This window comes from Dendrobates tinctorius, unplaced genomic scaffold (genome assembly GCF_039654945.1).
Source record: "Dendrobates tinctorius isolate UK_male_01 unplaced genomic scaffold, ASM3965494v1 ptg000107l, whole genome shotgun sequence".
Taxonomy (NCBI): Eukaryota; Metazoa; Chordata; class Amphibia; order Anura; family Dendrobatidae; genus Dendrobates; species Dendrobates tinctorius.
Genome location: NW_027361775.1, coordinates 25692129 through 25705880, shown reverse-complemented (window position 1 = coordinate 25705880; position 13752 = coordinate 25692129). Strand labels below are relative to the sequence as shown.

At 44.3% G+C, this 13752-nt stretch overlaps 1 protein-coding gene across 1 annotated transcript in view; it reads left to right on the top strand.

Moving 5' to 3' along the window:
• The window catches only part of DRC9 (dynein regulatory complex subunit 9), a 79477-nt gene extending 66121 nt beyond the window's left edge, over positions 1–13356 (top strand). Inside the window, exon 10 of the mRNA XM_073589295.1 lies at positions 13174–13356. Coding sequence (XP_073445396.1) covers positions 13174–13296 — 123 coding nt within the window. The 3' untranslated portion in view covers positions 13297–13356. The remainder of the gene's footprint in view (positions 1–13173) is intronic.
• Positions 13357–13752: the final 396 nt, after the last annotated feature.

The window sequence follows — 13752 nt, the reverse complement described above, 5'->3', positions numbered from 1 at the left end:
AAGCAATGCCATGTTGGTTTATGTGGGTTGTGTTCGGCGGCGCAACGCTTATTGCAGTTTGATAAATGTGGACGGGAGAGTAATTGGAGTACAGAGCTTGTATTGCTAGGCTGTAAAAACACCCTTCTTGATCTCAAATAAAGAGGGAGAGAGAATTCTTTTCAGCTTAAATGCTGTGGGAGACAACTAATTTTTCGGGAGGGGGATGGGGGGGGGATGAGAGTTATTTCAGTTGGAAGGTTTGGACAGGGGGTAGAGGCGGGAAGGGGGGGTGGGGGGGGGGAGGACCGAGATTTCAGTTATAACGTGTCAAATGTTTGGTATTGCAACATATCATGGGGGGTAGAATTAAAATTCTAAGCTGGAACGTTAGGGGTCTCGCTAACGTCTCAAAACGGGCCGCAATTTTACAATATCTGCTGAAGCTGGGCCCTCAGTGATTTGCCTCCAAGAAACATCTGGTAAAAGACAAAGTAGCTATGTTACAAAAAAGGTGGGTGAGGAAGGCTTATCACTCAACGTACTCAGCCTATGCTAGGGGAGTGTCGGTGTTGATCCATACTTCTACTCCATATGAAGAAGTGGAGGCTATAATAGACAAGGATGGGCAATACGTGTTTATTGTATGTAGGATTTTGAATAGGTTATTATGTATTGTGTCTTTGTATATCCCTCCACCATTTTCTGGAAAAAAGATACAGGAAATTCTGGACTTATCCGGGAAATGGACTGGGGTCCCGTTGCTTGTAATAGGTGATGTGAATAATATTGCAAATGATCATTGGGATAAGGGTAAACATGCGGGGAGCAGAGAGGGAGGGAATGTGACACCTTTTGAAAACTACATTAGGGAAATTGGTTGGATAGACTTGTGGAGAGTTCGGAATATGGAGAGCTACACTTACTCGTGCTACTCGGCGACGTATGGATCCCTGTCTCGCATTGATGTGGCTTTGGGAAATGAGGGGATGGATAACTTGGTACAGGAAGTGGAATATTTGCCCAGAGTCCTATCGGATCATTGTCCACTGGTGATATCTCTACAATTGGGAGAACGGGGGAGGTTGACAGGTATGGGATGGAAAATTCATCCCTTTTGGTTATGGTTGCTGGATATGGGAAAGATAGGAGAGGAACTGGGAGAATTCTTTAGGATAAACGAAGGTAGTGCAGAGGGTCATGTAGTCTGGGATACTATGAAGGCGTTTTTGAGAGGGATTTTATTCAGAGAAGTGTCTTAATATAAGACTAGGTCTCAAAATCTAGACAAAGCAGTGATGGAGGAATTAAGGGCGGCTGAAGAAGCATTGGGTGCGCAGTGTACTAAAGCTACGCAGACCCGCATGAGAGAGGCCCAGTCGGAAGTTAATAAACTTCACATCCGTAAGGCGGAGAGACGGCGGGCATTTCAGAACGAGGCATTCTATGCGGAGGGTGAAAAAGTGGGGCACCTGCTCTCAGTGATAGCTTCGGCACAACGGGAATCCTCACATGTGTATGCAATTAAAACTAAGGAAGGTAATGTGGTTACACAGGGGGATCAAATTTTGGATGTATTTAAACAATTTTATAGTGAGCTATACTCCTCAAAGATACATAAAGGTCAAGAGGAGATGGAGGGGTATCTGAGGGCGATTAAGCTTCCTAGATTAGGGGAGGAAGACAGAGAATGGATGGATAGGCCGCTTGCAGCGGAGGAGTTGAGGGTGGCACTGGCGGACATGGCGGGAAATAAGGCCCCGGGGGCGGATGGCATATTCCGGCAGAGGTGTATAAAATTTTTAATGAAGAAGTAATAACTAAATGGGAGAAGGTATTTAATGAGTCGTTGGAGAGGGGAATGTTACCTACATCTATGAGAGAGGCCATTGTTGTGGTCATTCCTAAAGCTGATAAGGACCCATTGAATCCAGAGTCCTACAGACCAAATTCACTCCTTACGGCAGATGTAAAGATTCTGGCGAAGGCCTTGGCCAACAGACTGACCCACGTGAATGATAAAGTAATCCACCCAGATCAATCGGGATTTATGCCCAATAAATCTACAGCAATCAATTTAAGGAGGCTATATTTAAATATGCAAATTCCAGCCGAAAATGCTGGAAAGAGAGTAGTAGTGTCTTTGGATGCCCATAAGGCCTTTGTGTAGAATGGAAGTACTTGTGGTCGGTTTTGATGGGCCTTGGGTTCGGACCCAAGTTTATATCTTGGGTGGGGATGCTATACTCCTCTCCAACGGCAAAAATTAGAGTGAATAATGAATTATCTGATAGTTTCTCATTACATAGGGGTACGAGGCAGGGATGCCCGTTGTCTCCGTTGCTGTTTGCCCTCGCCGTGGAGCCTCTGGCCACTAAAATAAGGGATGCACAAGAGATAAAAGGATTTGTCTATGGAGTGAAGGAGGAGAGGGTGTCTTTGTATGCCGACGATATTTTGTTATTTTTGGAGGACTCAGGGGAGAATTTGGATAACGCGGTGGCATTAATTGAGGAATTCGGGGACTTTTCCGGACTCAACATCAATTGGGACAAATCGTGCATAATGCCCATTGATGAGGTAGATAGGGATATGGGGGAGGTGGAAAGGTCAGCAAAATTGAAGGTAGTTTCGGGATTTAAATATTTGGGGATACAAATTGCCCTTCCTTTGACTAGGTTTGAAGAACTTAATCTAAGCCCTTTGCTACAAAAAATTCGTTCCAAAATATCGGCATGGAATAAATTACATCTTTCGGTAATTGGAAGGGTGAACCTTTTAAAAATGATTGTGATGCCACAGCTTTTATATGTACTGCATAATTCTCCAATTTGGATCTCGCAGAGTAGGTTCCACAAAATTAAATCGCTGTTTGGCGAACTAATATGGGGGGGAAAAGCCCACGGCTAAAACAAGAAACTTTGCAGAGGCCAAAGGAGGAAGGAGGTTTGGCGCTTCCCAACCCCTGGGTTTATTTTTTATCAGCACAATGCCAGCATATTGGAGGATGGGGGGTGGAGACAGGACAGGGACATTCACCTAGTAGTTTGAGATATTTGTTTGGAAAATGGCCTCTGGGAGAGAGTTTGGAAGGGGCAGTTTTTAAAATTAGGCTCTCGGTTTCCTACTGTTCTCCTAATTCATAAGGTATGGGAAAAAGTTAAACAGATTAGGGGTGTCACGGGCCTTACCAAATACTCTCCTGTATGGGATAATATAAATTTGCAAGAATTCGAGCAAATGGAAGGATTTGGGCCCTGGAGAGAGGCAGGAATCAGAAGGATGGGACAGCTGATGGGTCAGGGGAGACTTAAGTCATTTGTGGAGCTGCAAACAGAATTCCAGTTACCGCATTCAAATTTATATCATTATAAAAGAATTCAGCATGCGTATCGGTCGCAATGTCGGAGAAAACTTATTGAGATCCAGTTTGATATCACGCTGGCCTCCATTTTGGAGAACAGTGTGACAAGGGGGGCAATCTCAGAAGTGTATAGAGATTTATTATTCACATTTCTAGTCAAACATCCCATCAAGTCTAGAGTGAAATGGGAAGCTGAATTGGGAAAGATAAATGACGATAGATGGGAATCTATTTTAGAATATGTGCCTAAGATCTCTATGAGCGAACCTGGGAGGATGTCTCAGCTATACGTAATTCATAGAGCTTACAGAACTCCAGATAGAATGTTCAAGATTGGTTTGAGGTCCGATTCCGAGTGTCCACGATGTTCGCAGGAACGGGCAGACATGCTGCACATGCTGTGGCATTGCCCTAGATTGTCTACATACTGGACAGTTGTATTGAGTCAGATTGAATTGATATATAGGTGTGCAATCCCCAGAGACCCTTTGGTCTGTATATTAGGTTATGTGGAAGAATTAGTAGCGGGATCCATGGTCAAACTGGCGATTGCTAGACTGTTGTTCATAGCAAGAAAGTTGATCGCTCGGTTCTGGATCAGAGAAGAGCCTCAGACTAGACGAGACTTTCTTACGCAGGTGGAGCATATAATTTCATTGGAAAAAAGTATTTATACTAAAGGGGGTTTTAAACTAAGCAATATCGCTAGCAATATCGCTAAAACGTCACTGGTTTTGTGACGTTATAGCGATATTGCTAGCGATATCGCTATGTGTGATACTTACCAGCGACCGGCTCCCCCGCTGCTCATCGCTGATCGCGCGAGAATGTCCAGCTCCATTTCTCGTCGGGCGCTTCCTGCTGAGACTTCCTGCTGTGACGACGAGCGACGTGTGGACGCGGGCGGGAGGACGTCTTCATCGCTGTGTGTGAAAGGTAAGTATCGTGCGCTGCGTCGCTGCTGCATCGCTGTGAGATCTTTCTGTATGAAAGCTCACTAGCGATCATTTAGCGATGCACCAGCGATCCTGACCGGGTCGGATCGCTGGTTGGATCGCTGGTGCATCGCTAAATGTAAAAGGGCCTTAAGAGAAATAAACTCGATGTATTTCATAAGATATGGCAGCCATGGGTAGAATGGAGTTAGATTTGTGGGGAGGATGTATTATGATATAGATGATGTTCATAATAAACAATTATATATGGATGTGGGAAAGAGTACCGGAATAGAAATGAGGAAGACACTGACGGGGTCTCTGAGGGGGGGATAGGGGGGGGGGGAAAGGGGGGGGGAGTTTTGTTCATAAAAATATATGATTATGTGTGAACAATTGCTTGATGTCATATATGTTATAATTGTTATCATTAATAAAAATGTATCTGATTAAAAAAAATAATAATCCCGTAAAACTGGCACTCCTAAATCCGACCCCCCCCCCCCCTCCTGAGCCCCACAATGTCCTAAACGGAAATTAGCATCCATGTTTGCCTTTAGTGTAGCAAAAAGAGCCCAATTACCAATTTATGGGTACATGTCTTCAGAATCACAATCTGGGCACAATGTATGGGCACTAAAATGGCATATTTGTAATTTTGTAACACCAGCATATGGTGTATTGCTGCGTATGGGAGTAATTGGGCAACAAATTCTGAGGCCATTTTCACCAACTAAGGCTAGTTTCACACAAGCGTTTATGAGCGCAGCGACGGCCTGCGCACGGCCGCCACTAAGCCCCGCCCCCTGCCGCGCCTCCGCCGGTAGCTCCGCCCACCGGCGCATGACGCTGCATGCGCTCTGCGTCCCCTATCTTTATCACAGGGGGCGCAGGCCGTGCGCAGTATGCGTTTGGCGGCGCATGCGCCTTTTTGACGGTGCGCCGACGCAACCAAACCGCAGCAGGTTGCGTTTGGCGCAGGTCGGCGCACCGTCAAAAGGACGCATGCGCCGCCAAACGCATACTGCGCACGGCCTGCGCCCCCAGTGATAAAGATAGGGGACGCAGGGCGCATGCAGCGTCATGCGCCGGTGGGCGGAGCTACCGGCGGAGGCGCGGCAGGGGGCGGGGCTTAGCGGCGGCCGTGCGCAGGCCGTCGCTGCGTTCATAAACGCTAGTGTGAAACTAGCCTTACCCTGGTGAAAATAAGAACTCTAAAGCTAAAACACTGTAGTGGTAAAAAAAAAAAAAAAAAAAATTAATTACGTACATTTTCTGAATCATATATGGGTGCAAATTGCTCACTACACACCTGGATGAATTCTTTACAGTGTGCAGATTCCAAAATGTTGTCATTTGTGGAGGTTTCTGCTGTTGTAGCACCATACTGTTTCTTCAAATGCGACATGGTGTCCGCAATCTGTTCCAGCCAAAATTGTGCTCCAAGGGTGAAATAGTGCTCCTTCCATTCCTAACCTTGCCATGTGCAGCAGTTTTTGACCACAAGTGGGATATGGCTGCATTCAGGAAAATTGGGAAACAAATTTTGTGGTCTATTTTATTTTGCTATTTTTTGTGAAAATGAAAAAAATGTAACAAACATTTTAGTAAGAAAAATGTAATTTTTCATTTTTAAAATCCAATGTTATAAAGTTTTATGAAGCACGTGTGCATTCAAGATGTTCATGAAAACTTTAAATTAATTCATTGAGGTACACAATTTCTGAAAGTGGGGTCACTTGTTATGTGTTTCTGCTGTTTTGTCACCTCTGAGGCAACAATGTATTGCAACAATGTATTTTTGTGGCCCACTTGTATACATTTTTTTCAAACACCTGTGTACAAGCTACTCATCAAATTCCAACATGTATTCTTTCAGGGGTGTAGTTTCTAAAGTATTCAATTGTGGGGTTTCTCTGAAAAAGCAACATAGCGCCCGCGGAGGCCCAAGCAGAAATGGGGTATCAACGAACTTGAGAAAATGCACAAATTTTGAGGTTCATTTTCTCCTGTTACCCTTGTGGAAATGAAGAAATTCTGAGCTAAAGCAACATTATTATATGTATAGATTAGATTGAGTTTCATAAAATTTTTAATCCATACCATGAAAGTAAGGTTAATATTTTCTTTCCAAAATCTTCAGTTTTATTCAAATTAGTTGATGCAGAAAAGACAAATTGAGCTATTGGGTTCAGATCAGGAGACATACTTGATCATTGAATCATTTTCACCCTGTTCATCTTCTGAAATGCAACAGTGGCCTTAGATGTGTGGTTATCATGATGAAAAAAGTGTACAATTACTAAGAGGACAGGTTGATGGTATCAGGGGCAGAAAAATTGCTGTTTCAGTGGATGCAACCTGGCCCGAGCGGGAGTGGGGCTCGCCGACACCTATTTCAACAGGATTGTTCGTACTATGGGTAAAACTCAGCTGAAATGTATTGCAGTGCAGAGACCCTCTTGATCTCTGAACCAGAATACACACCGCTTACCAGTCTGAGGCTGGCATGCCTGTCATGGGTGACGCATGGCAGTGACATCATGCGCAGCCTGTATCAGGCAAGCCAAAGTCAGCTGCCTGCCTCTGTGCCAGCTATGGAAGAGGACGTCGCACTTCTTGGGAAGATAAGAATCATTGTTCATTTATTTTTTAAATGGAAGTGTGGCAGTGGCATTACTACTGGAAGGAGCCAAGATGGGGGACATTATTACTAGAAGAGGCCTAAGAAAGAGGCCATTATACCAGGGAGGGACCCAGGATGGGGGACATTATTACACGAAGGAGCCCAGGATAGGGGACTTCATTACTGGAAGGGACCAGGATAGAGGACATTATACCAAGGAGGGGCCTAGCATAGGGGACCCTGTTACTCAAGGTAACTAAGATGGGGGACATTATTACGTAAGTGTTATGATTCGGTCACTGAGGAGGATTACCAGGGAATCAGCTAAGCAACCAGGAAACCAGAAAGGTTGGCAACTTAGCGGATTGCAGTCCCCTAAACCTAACAACACAACTAGCATTAGCCGTGGGACGTGCCTACAATGCCCTAGAAGTCTCGGCATAGCCATAGAGTTAACTAAGCCTAAAGCAAGAAAGGGGAAAGCTAAATTGCCCCGGAGTAGAACCCCAAAGGAATAGATAGCCCCCAAACATATATTGTCAGTGAGACAAGATGAGGCACAAACGCAGACATAAAGAGTGAGCAAATGATGGGGCCCAAACTGTCTAGATAGGACAAAACAGAAAAGATATTGTCTGCAATCATGCAAAAACCCTAAAAAATCCAACACGTCTGATATACAAAAACACTGAGGCCACACGACCTCTCCCCCACTAGATCAGCATTCTGGTGTGAACTGGAAGCAAAGCAAAAGATACTAATATAACAGGGAATTAGCAATACTGAACAGAACGACATAAGCTGTGACATATGAGCGGGGTCCAGCACAAATCCCAGCAGGGAATAATGCTGAACCCACACAGCAAAGCAGAAAAGCAGAGAAAGGCAAAAACTATATCAAATGCAAAAGATTCCAGCAAATAAATAACTTATCTGAATGATGCAAGACCAAGGAGGGGAAAAAGCAGACTTCACAATGCACAGAAAGAGAAACCAAATCACCAGCAGCACCTGATGGAAGCTTGCTCACTTAAATACTCCCAGTCTGTAACCCCTGACTTCCAATCATCGTCTTCAGGTGATAGATCTCTGTCAATACGACCAGCTCCACTACCCACATCAACCACCAGAGGGAGCCCCGACTCAGAAGTCAGATCAAGAGAGTTCACAACAGTAAGGTTATCAGGATAGGGAACATTATTACTGAGTGGGGGACAAACACGTACTCTTTTATAGGAGATCTCTAGAAAGCTACAAGGGCCCATACGTCTGACCAACAGGCAGGTAAGGGCCCATGTCCAGGATACACCTGGGCCCACCGGACTCTAGTTCTGCCACTGGATGGTTGCATCTTTTCTTTCAATATAGAACAGTACAAATAGCAGCTCAAATTCATGATCGCTTCAATGAAATGTAGCTCCCCAATCCCTGGAGTACTCATGTGGCCCAACATAAGGACACTGCTGCCACCATGTTTCCCTGTAGGCACATGCATTTTTCTTTGTACTGCTCACCTTTGCGACACCATAGTTTTGAAGCCATCAGTTCCAAGAACGTTTACCTTGGTCTCGTTATTCCAGATTAGAGAGTCCCAGTCTTCATATTTTTGAGCATGGGCCATGGCACATTGAAGGTGGTCTTTTTTTTTCTTTTCTGTATGTGCTTTGTTAGGAGAGGCTTCCTTCATGGACGATACCCATGCACGCCATTCCTCTGTAGTATGCGCTGTACTGTGTCATGGGAAACACCCGTTTTGGCTTTCTATTCCTTTAGGTAACTGCAGTGAACTTGCATGTCGATTTTCTTCACGCCTCATCAGAATACACCCCTGTTTAGGTGTTAAAGAGAACCTGACAGCTGAGACTGATTGTTGCTGAATGAGATCATGCAGCCAGTCTGACTTAAACGCTGTGGTGTTCCAGAGAAAAACACACTGTATTTTTCAGATTATCAAACGCACTTTATTCCCCCAAAATTTTGGAGAAAAATGGGGGTGCGTCTTATAATTCGAATATCTCTTACCAGCTGCAAAACAAAGTGCTGGAGAGTTCTGAAGTGGCTAGCAATGAGTCCGAATGTAAATCCCATTGAACACCAGTGGAGAGATCTTAAAATTGCTGTAGGAGCAGGCACCCTTCAAATGAGAGACCTAGAGTAGTTAGCAAAAGAAGAGAGGTTCAAAATTCCAGTTGAGAGGTGTAAGAAGCTTGTTGATTGTTAAAGGAAACAATTGATTGCAGTTGAAGGTGCTAACAATATAGTTTACACCAGTGGTCCCCAACCTTTTTTGCACCAGGGACCGGCTTCAAGCAAGACCATTCTTCCATGGCCCGGCAGGGTGGGGATGGAGGTGGGGTAGGGGGCGGGGCTACGGACGTGAGTTGTAGTATGTATAGCAAGATGGTCCCACACATATAATCCCCCCATGTATAGTATGATGGTCCCCCACAAATAATCCCCCCATGTATAGTATGATGGCCCAACAAAGTACTGAATATAAATATATATATATATATATATATATATATATATATATATAATTTTCATACAGTACAGACCAAAAGTTTGGACACACCTTATTCAAAGAATTTTCTTTATTTTCATGACTATGAAAATTGTAGATTCACTCTGAAGGCATCAAAACTATGAATTAACACATGTGGAATTATATAATTAACAAAAAAGTGTGAAACAACTGAAAATATGTCTTATATTCTAGATTCTTCAAAGTAGCCACCTTTTGAATTTATTACTGCTTTGCACAAGCTTGGCATTCTCTTGATGAGCTTCAAGAGGTAGTCACCGGAAATGGTTTTCACTTCACAGATGGGCCCTGTCAGGTTTAATAAGTGGGATTTCTTGCCTTATAAATGGGGTTGGGAGCATCAGTTGTGTTGTGCAGAAGTCTGGTGGATACACAGCTGATAGTCCTACTGAATAGACTGTTAGAATTTGTATTATGGCAAGAAAAAAGCAGCTGAGTAAAGAAAAACGAGTGACCATCATTACTTTAAGAAATGAAGGTCAGTCAGTCCAAAAATTTGGGAAAACTTTCAAAGTGTCCCCAAGTGCAGTGGCAAAAACCATCAAGCGCTACAAAGAAACTAGCTCACATGAGGACCGCCCCAGGAAAGGAAGACCAAGAGTCAACTCTGCTGTGGAGAACAAGTTCATCCGAGTCACCAGCCTCCGAAAATGCAGGTTAACAGCAGCTCAGATTGGGGACCAGGTCAATGCCACACAGTTCTAGCAGCAGACACATCTCCACAACAACTGTTAAGAGGAGACTTTGTGCAGCAGGCCTTCATGGTAAAATAGCTACTAGGAAACTACTGCTAAGGACAGGCAACAAGCAGAAGAGACTTGTTTGGGCTAAAGAACACAAGGAATGGACATTAGACCAGTGGAAATCTGTGCTTTGGTCTGATGAGTCCAAATTTGAGATCTTTGGTTCCAACCACCGTGTCTTTGTGCGACGCAGAAAAAGTGAACGGATGGACTTTACATGCCTGGTTCCAACCGTGAAGCATGGAGGAGGAGGTGTGATGGTGTGGGGGTGCTTTGCTGGTGACACTGTTGGGGATTTATTCAAAATTGAAGGCATACTGACCCAGCATGGCTACCACAGCATCTTACAGCGGCATGCTATTCCATCCGGTTTGCGTTTAGTTGGACCATCAGTTATTTTTCAACAGGACAATGACCCCAAACACACCTCCAGGCTGTGTAAGGGCTATTTGACCAAGAAGGAGAGTGATGGGGTGCTACGCCAGATGACCTGGCCTCCACAGTCACAACCTGAACCCAATCGAGATGGTTTGGGGTGAGCTGGACCGCAGAGTGAAGGCAAAAGGGCCAACAAGTGCTAAGCATTGCTGGGAACTCCTTCAAGACTGTTGGAAGACCATTTCCGGTGATTACCTCTTGAAGCTCATGAAGAGAATGCCAAGAGTGTGCAAAGCAGTAATCAAAGCAAAAGGTGGCTACTTTAAGAACCTAGAATATAAGACATATTTTCAGTTGTTTTACACTTTTTTGTTAATTATATAATTCCACATGTGTTAATTCACAGTTTTGATGCCTTCAGAGTGAATCCACAATTTTCATAGCCATGAAAATAAAGAAAACTCTTTGAATGAGAAGGTGTGTCCAAACTTTTGGTCTGTACTGTATACTTGAGTATAAGCCGAGGCAACTAATTTTGCCACGGAAAACTGGGTAAGCTTATTGACTCGAGTATAAGCCAGATATGCATTGTCCCCTCATTCCTATCCCGGTATGTGTGGCTCCCCCGTCCTGTCCAGCTCTGTGTGGCTCCCATCCTTGTATGCATGGCTCCGCTCCCACCCTCCCATCCTTGTATGCATGGCTCCGCTCCCACTCTCCCATCCTGTACGCATGGCTCTGCTCTCACTCTCCCATCCTGTATACATGGATCCGCTCCCACTTTTGCATCCTGTATATATGGCTCCGCTCCCACTCTCCCATCCTGTATACATGGCTCCCCTGTCCCATCCTTGTAAGCATGGCTCCGCTGGGCTCCCCCTTCATACCCTAACCTGACACCATTGCACGTCCCTGCATCTCTATCCCGGCGTGTCAGCTTCTTCCTATGCGGTGCGGTCACGTGGTACCGCTCATTAAGGTCATGAATATGGATGCCACGCCTATGGGAGATGAGTGGCATCCATATTCATGACCTTAAGGAGCAGTACTACGAGACCGCTCAGCACAGGATGAAGCTGCCACGCCGGGACAGGGATGCAGGGACAGAAAGTGAGTATCGATGACTTCTGGAAGCCGGCGGCTGCAGCTGTCACTACAGTGCTAGAGCCGCCGGCTCCCCGTGTGTCGAGAATTTGAGCCTGGCTCCGCGGACCGGCAACAGAAGTGCAGCGGCCCGGTCATGGGCCGCGGACCGATGGTTGGTGACCCCAGGTTTAGACCATTTTTGGGGTTTTACCTGAAATTATGTCCAATTTGCCTTTTTTCCGTTTTTTTTTTTTTTTTTTGTGTTGTAATACAAACAATGGAAATAAAAGTGTATAACAAAACATGCAATTGTAATAATTTTCGTGGAGAAATACTTCATTTTCTGGAGTTTCAAGGGTGCCAACACTTTCGGCCATGACTGTATTTATATGTTGCAAGCAGAGTCTCAGTGCCTCCTATATGATATACAGTATGTGCGGTATAGCCTGTGTTTCCAAAGTGATGTATTCTGCAGGGTCTAAACACATCCCATGTCATGTATTCGGCATACTATAGTCTATAGTGTGGACATGTGTATATATACATACCGGTCGCAGTCTTTTACCATTTCCAGTGTCACTCCATAATTAAAGGGGTTGTCCACTACCAGGACAACTCCTTCTCATTCAAGTTTGGCCTTGTTAAAATAAAAAAAACTCTACTTACCTCCGGTGCTGTTCCAGCAGTGTCGGCACTCGCGTTCCCAAAGCTCAAGGGAGGTTATGCCATGTGAGCCCAATCATCACCAACATCACTGTCCCCACCTTAGGACAACTTGAACATCAACAGAAAGCCAAGGCGTCGGCTGCTCTCTGACTTTCTCTTAATGTTAGATTTGTCCAAAACTGGGGACAGTGATACCAGTGCTAATTGGGCCAAGGGGGTCACATGACGCAAAAACCTCACGTGAGCCTTAGGATTGCAAGTGCCGACAACACTGGAACATCGCCAGGAAGGGAGGAATGAGAGGGGTTGTCCAAGTAGTGGACAACCCCTTTAATACATTGCAGATTTTGTGAATGTAAATGTTCATACATGTATAACTTTTATTACAGTATTTAAGCCTGTAAGGATGCGAATGGGTCGAGATTTGGGATAATTGAATCCACAACGGGCTATATGCACAAAAATGTATCCACAAAATGGCTGCAAGAAAAAAAGAGCAGTAATATCCACAGAAACTTATCTGATCACTTTGTTCTGGAAAAATGAAAGCTGAAATCTGGTTGCTTGTAAGAACAGTCATTATTCATGAGCTTAATACGTCTATATCAGTGAACGTCAGAACACAAAATGCGGTTATAAGATCAACCAAGGCAATGTAGCTTCAGGCTCTCAGTCTCACGTCATGTCCTGAGAGTCAAGCATGGAAGAAAACGCTCTGTTACTATTGGGCGATTTTGGGTTGGAATGCGGCCTCCTTGCAGACAAAGATAGTTCTGACAATGTGCTGACTATGCAGAATATGGGCTGATGGGCACAAACATTTTTTACATTTTGCACAATTGTCTTTTCAGATACAAGCCTGGTGGAGAGGCATAATGGTGCGGAAAGGCCTGGGACCTTATGTGAAAACAAAAAGCAAGAAAGAGAAAGGCAAAAAGGGTAAAGCAAAAAAAGGAGGTAAAATGAAGAAATGAGTTATTCAGAAGTCTTGAGGGAGGAAAGAATCAATCTAATAAAAGAATTACGCTATTAAGTCATGGGATTCCGGTTTACCCATTTTTCAAAACACTACCAGAAAATCTGGCCTTGCTAGTTTTCACAGTTCAACAGATAGAAGCTGTACATCCATGGGCACTATGGACAAATAATACCATTTTGATGAGACCATACAGTAGTGCTCAAAGGTTTACATACCCCGGCAGAATGTTTGCTTTCTTGGCCTTTTTTCACAGAATATGAATGATAGCACCAACATTTTTTTCTCCACTCATGGTTAGTGGTTGGGTGAAGCCATTTATTGTCAAACTACTGTGTTTTCTCTTTTTAAATCATAATGACAGCACAAAACATCCAAATGACCCTGATCAAAAGTTTACAAACTCCATTTTTTTAATACCGTGTATTGCCCCCTCTAACATCAATGACAGCTT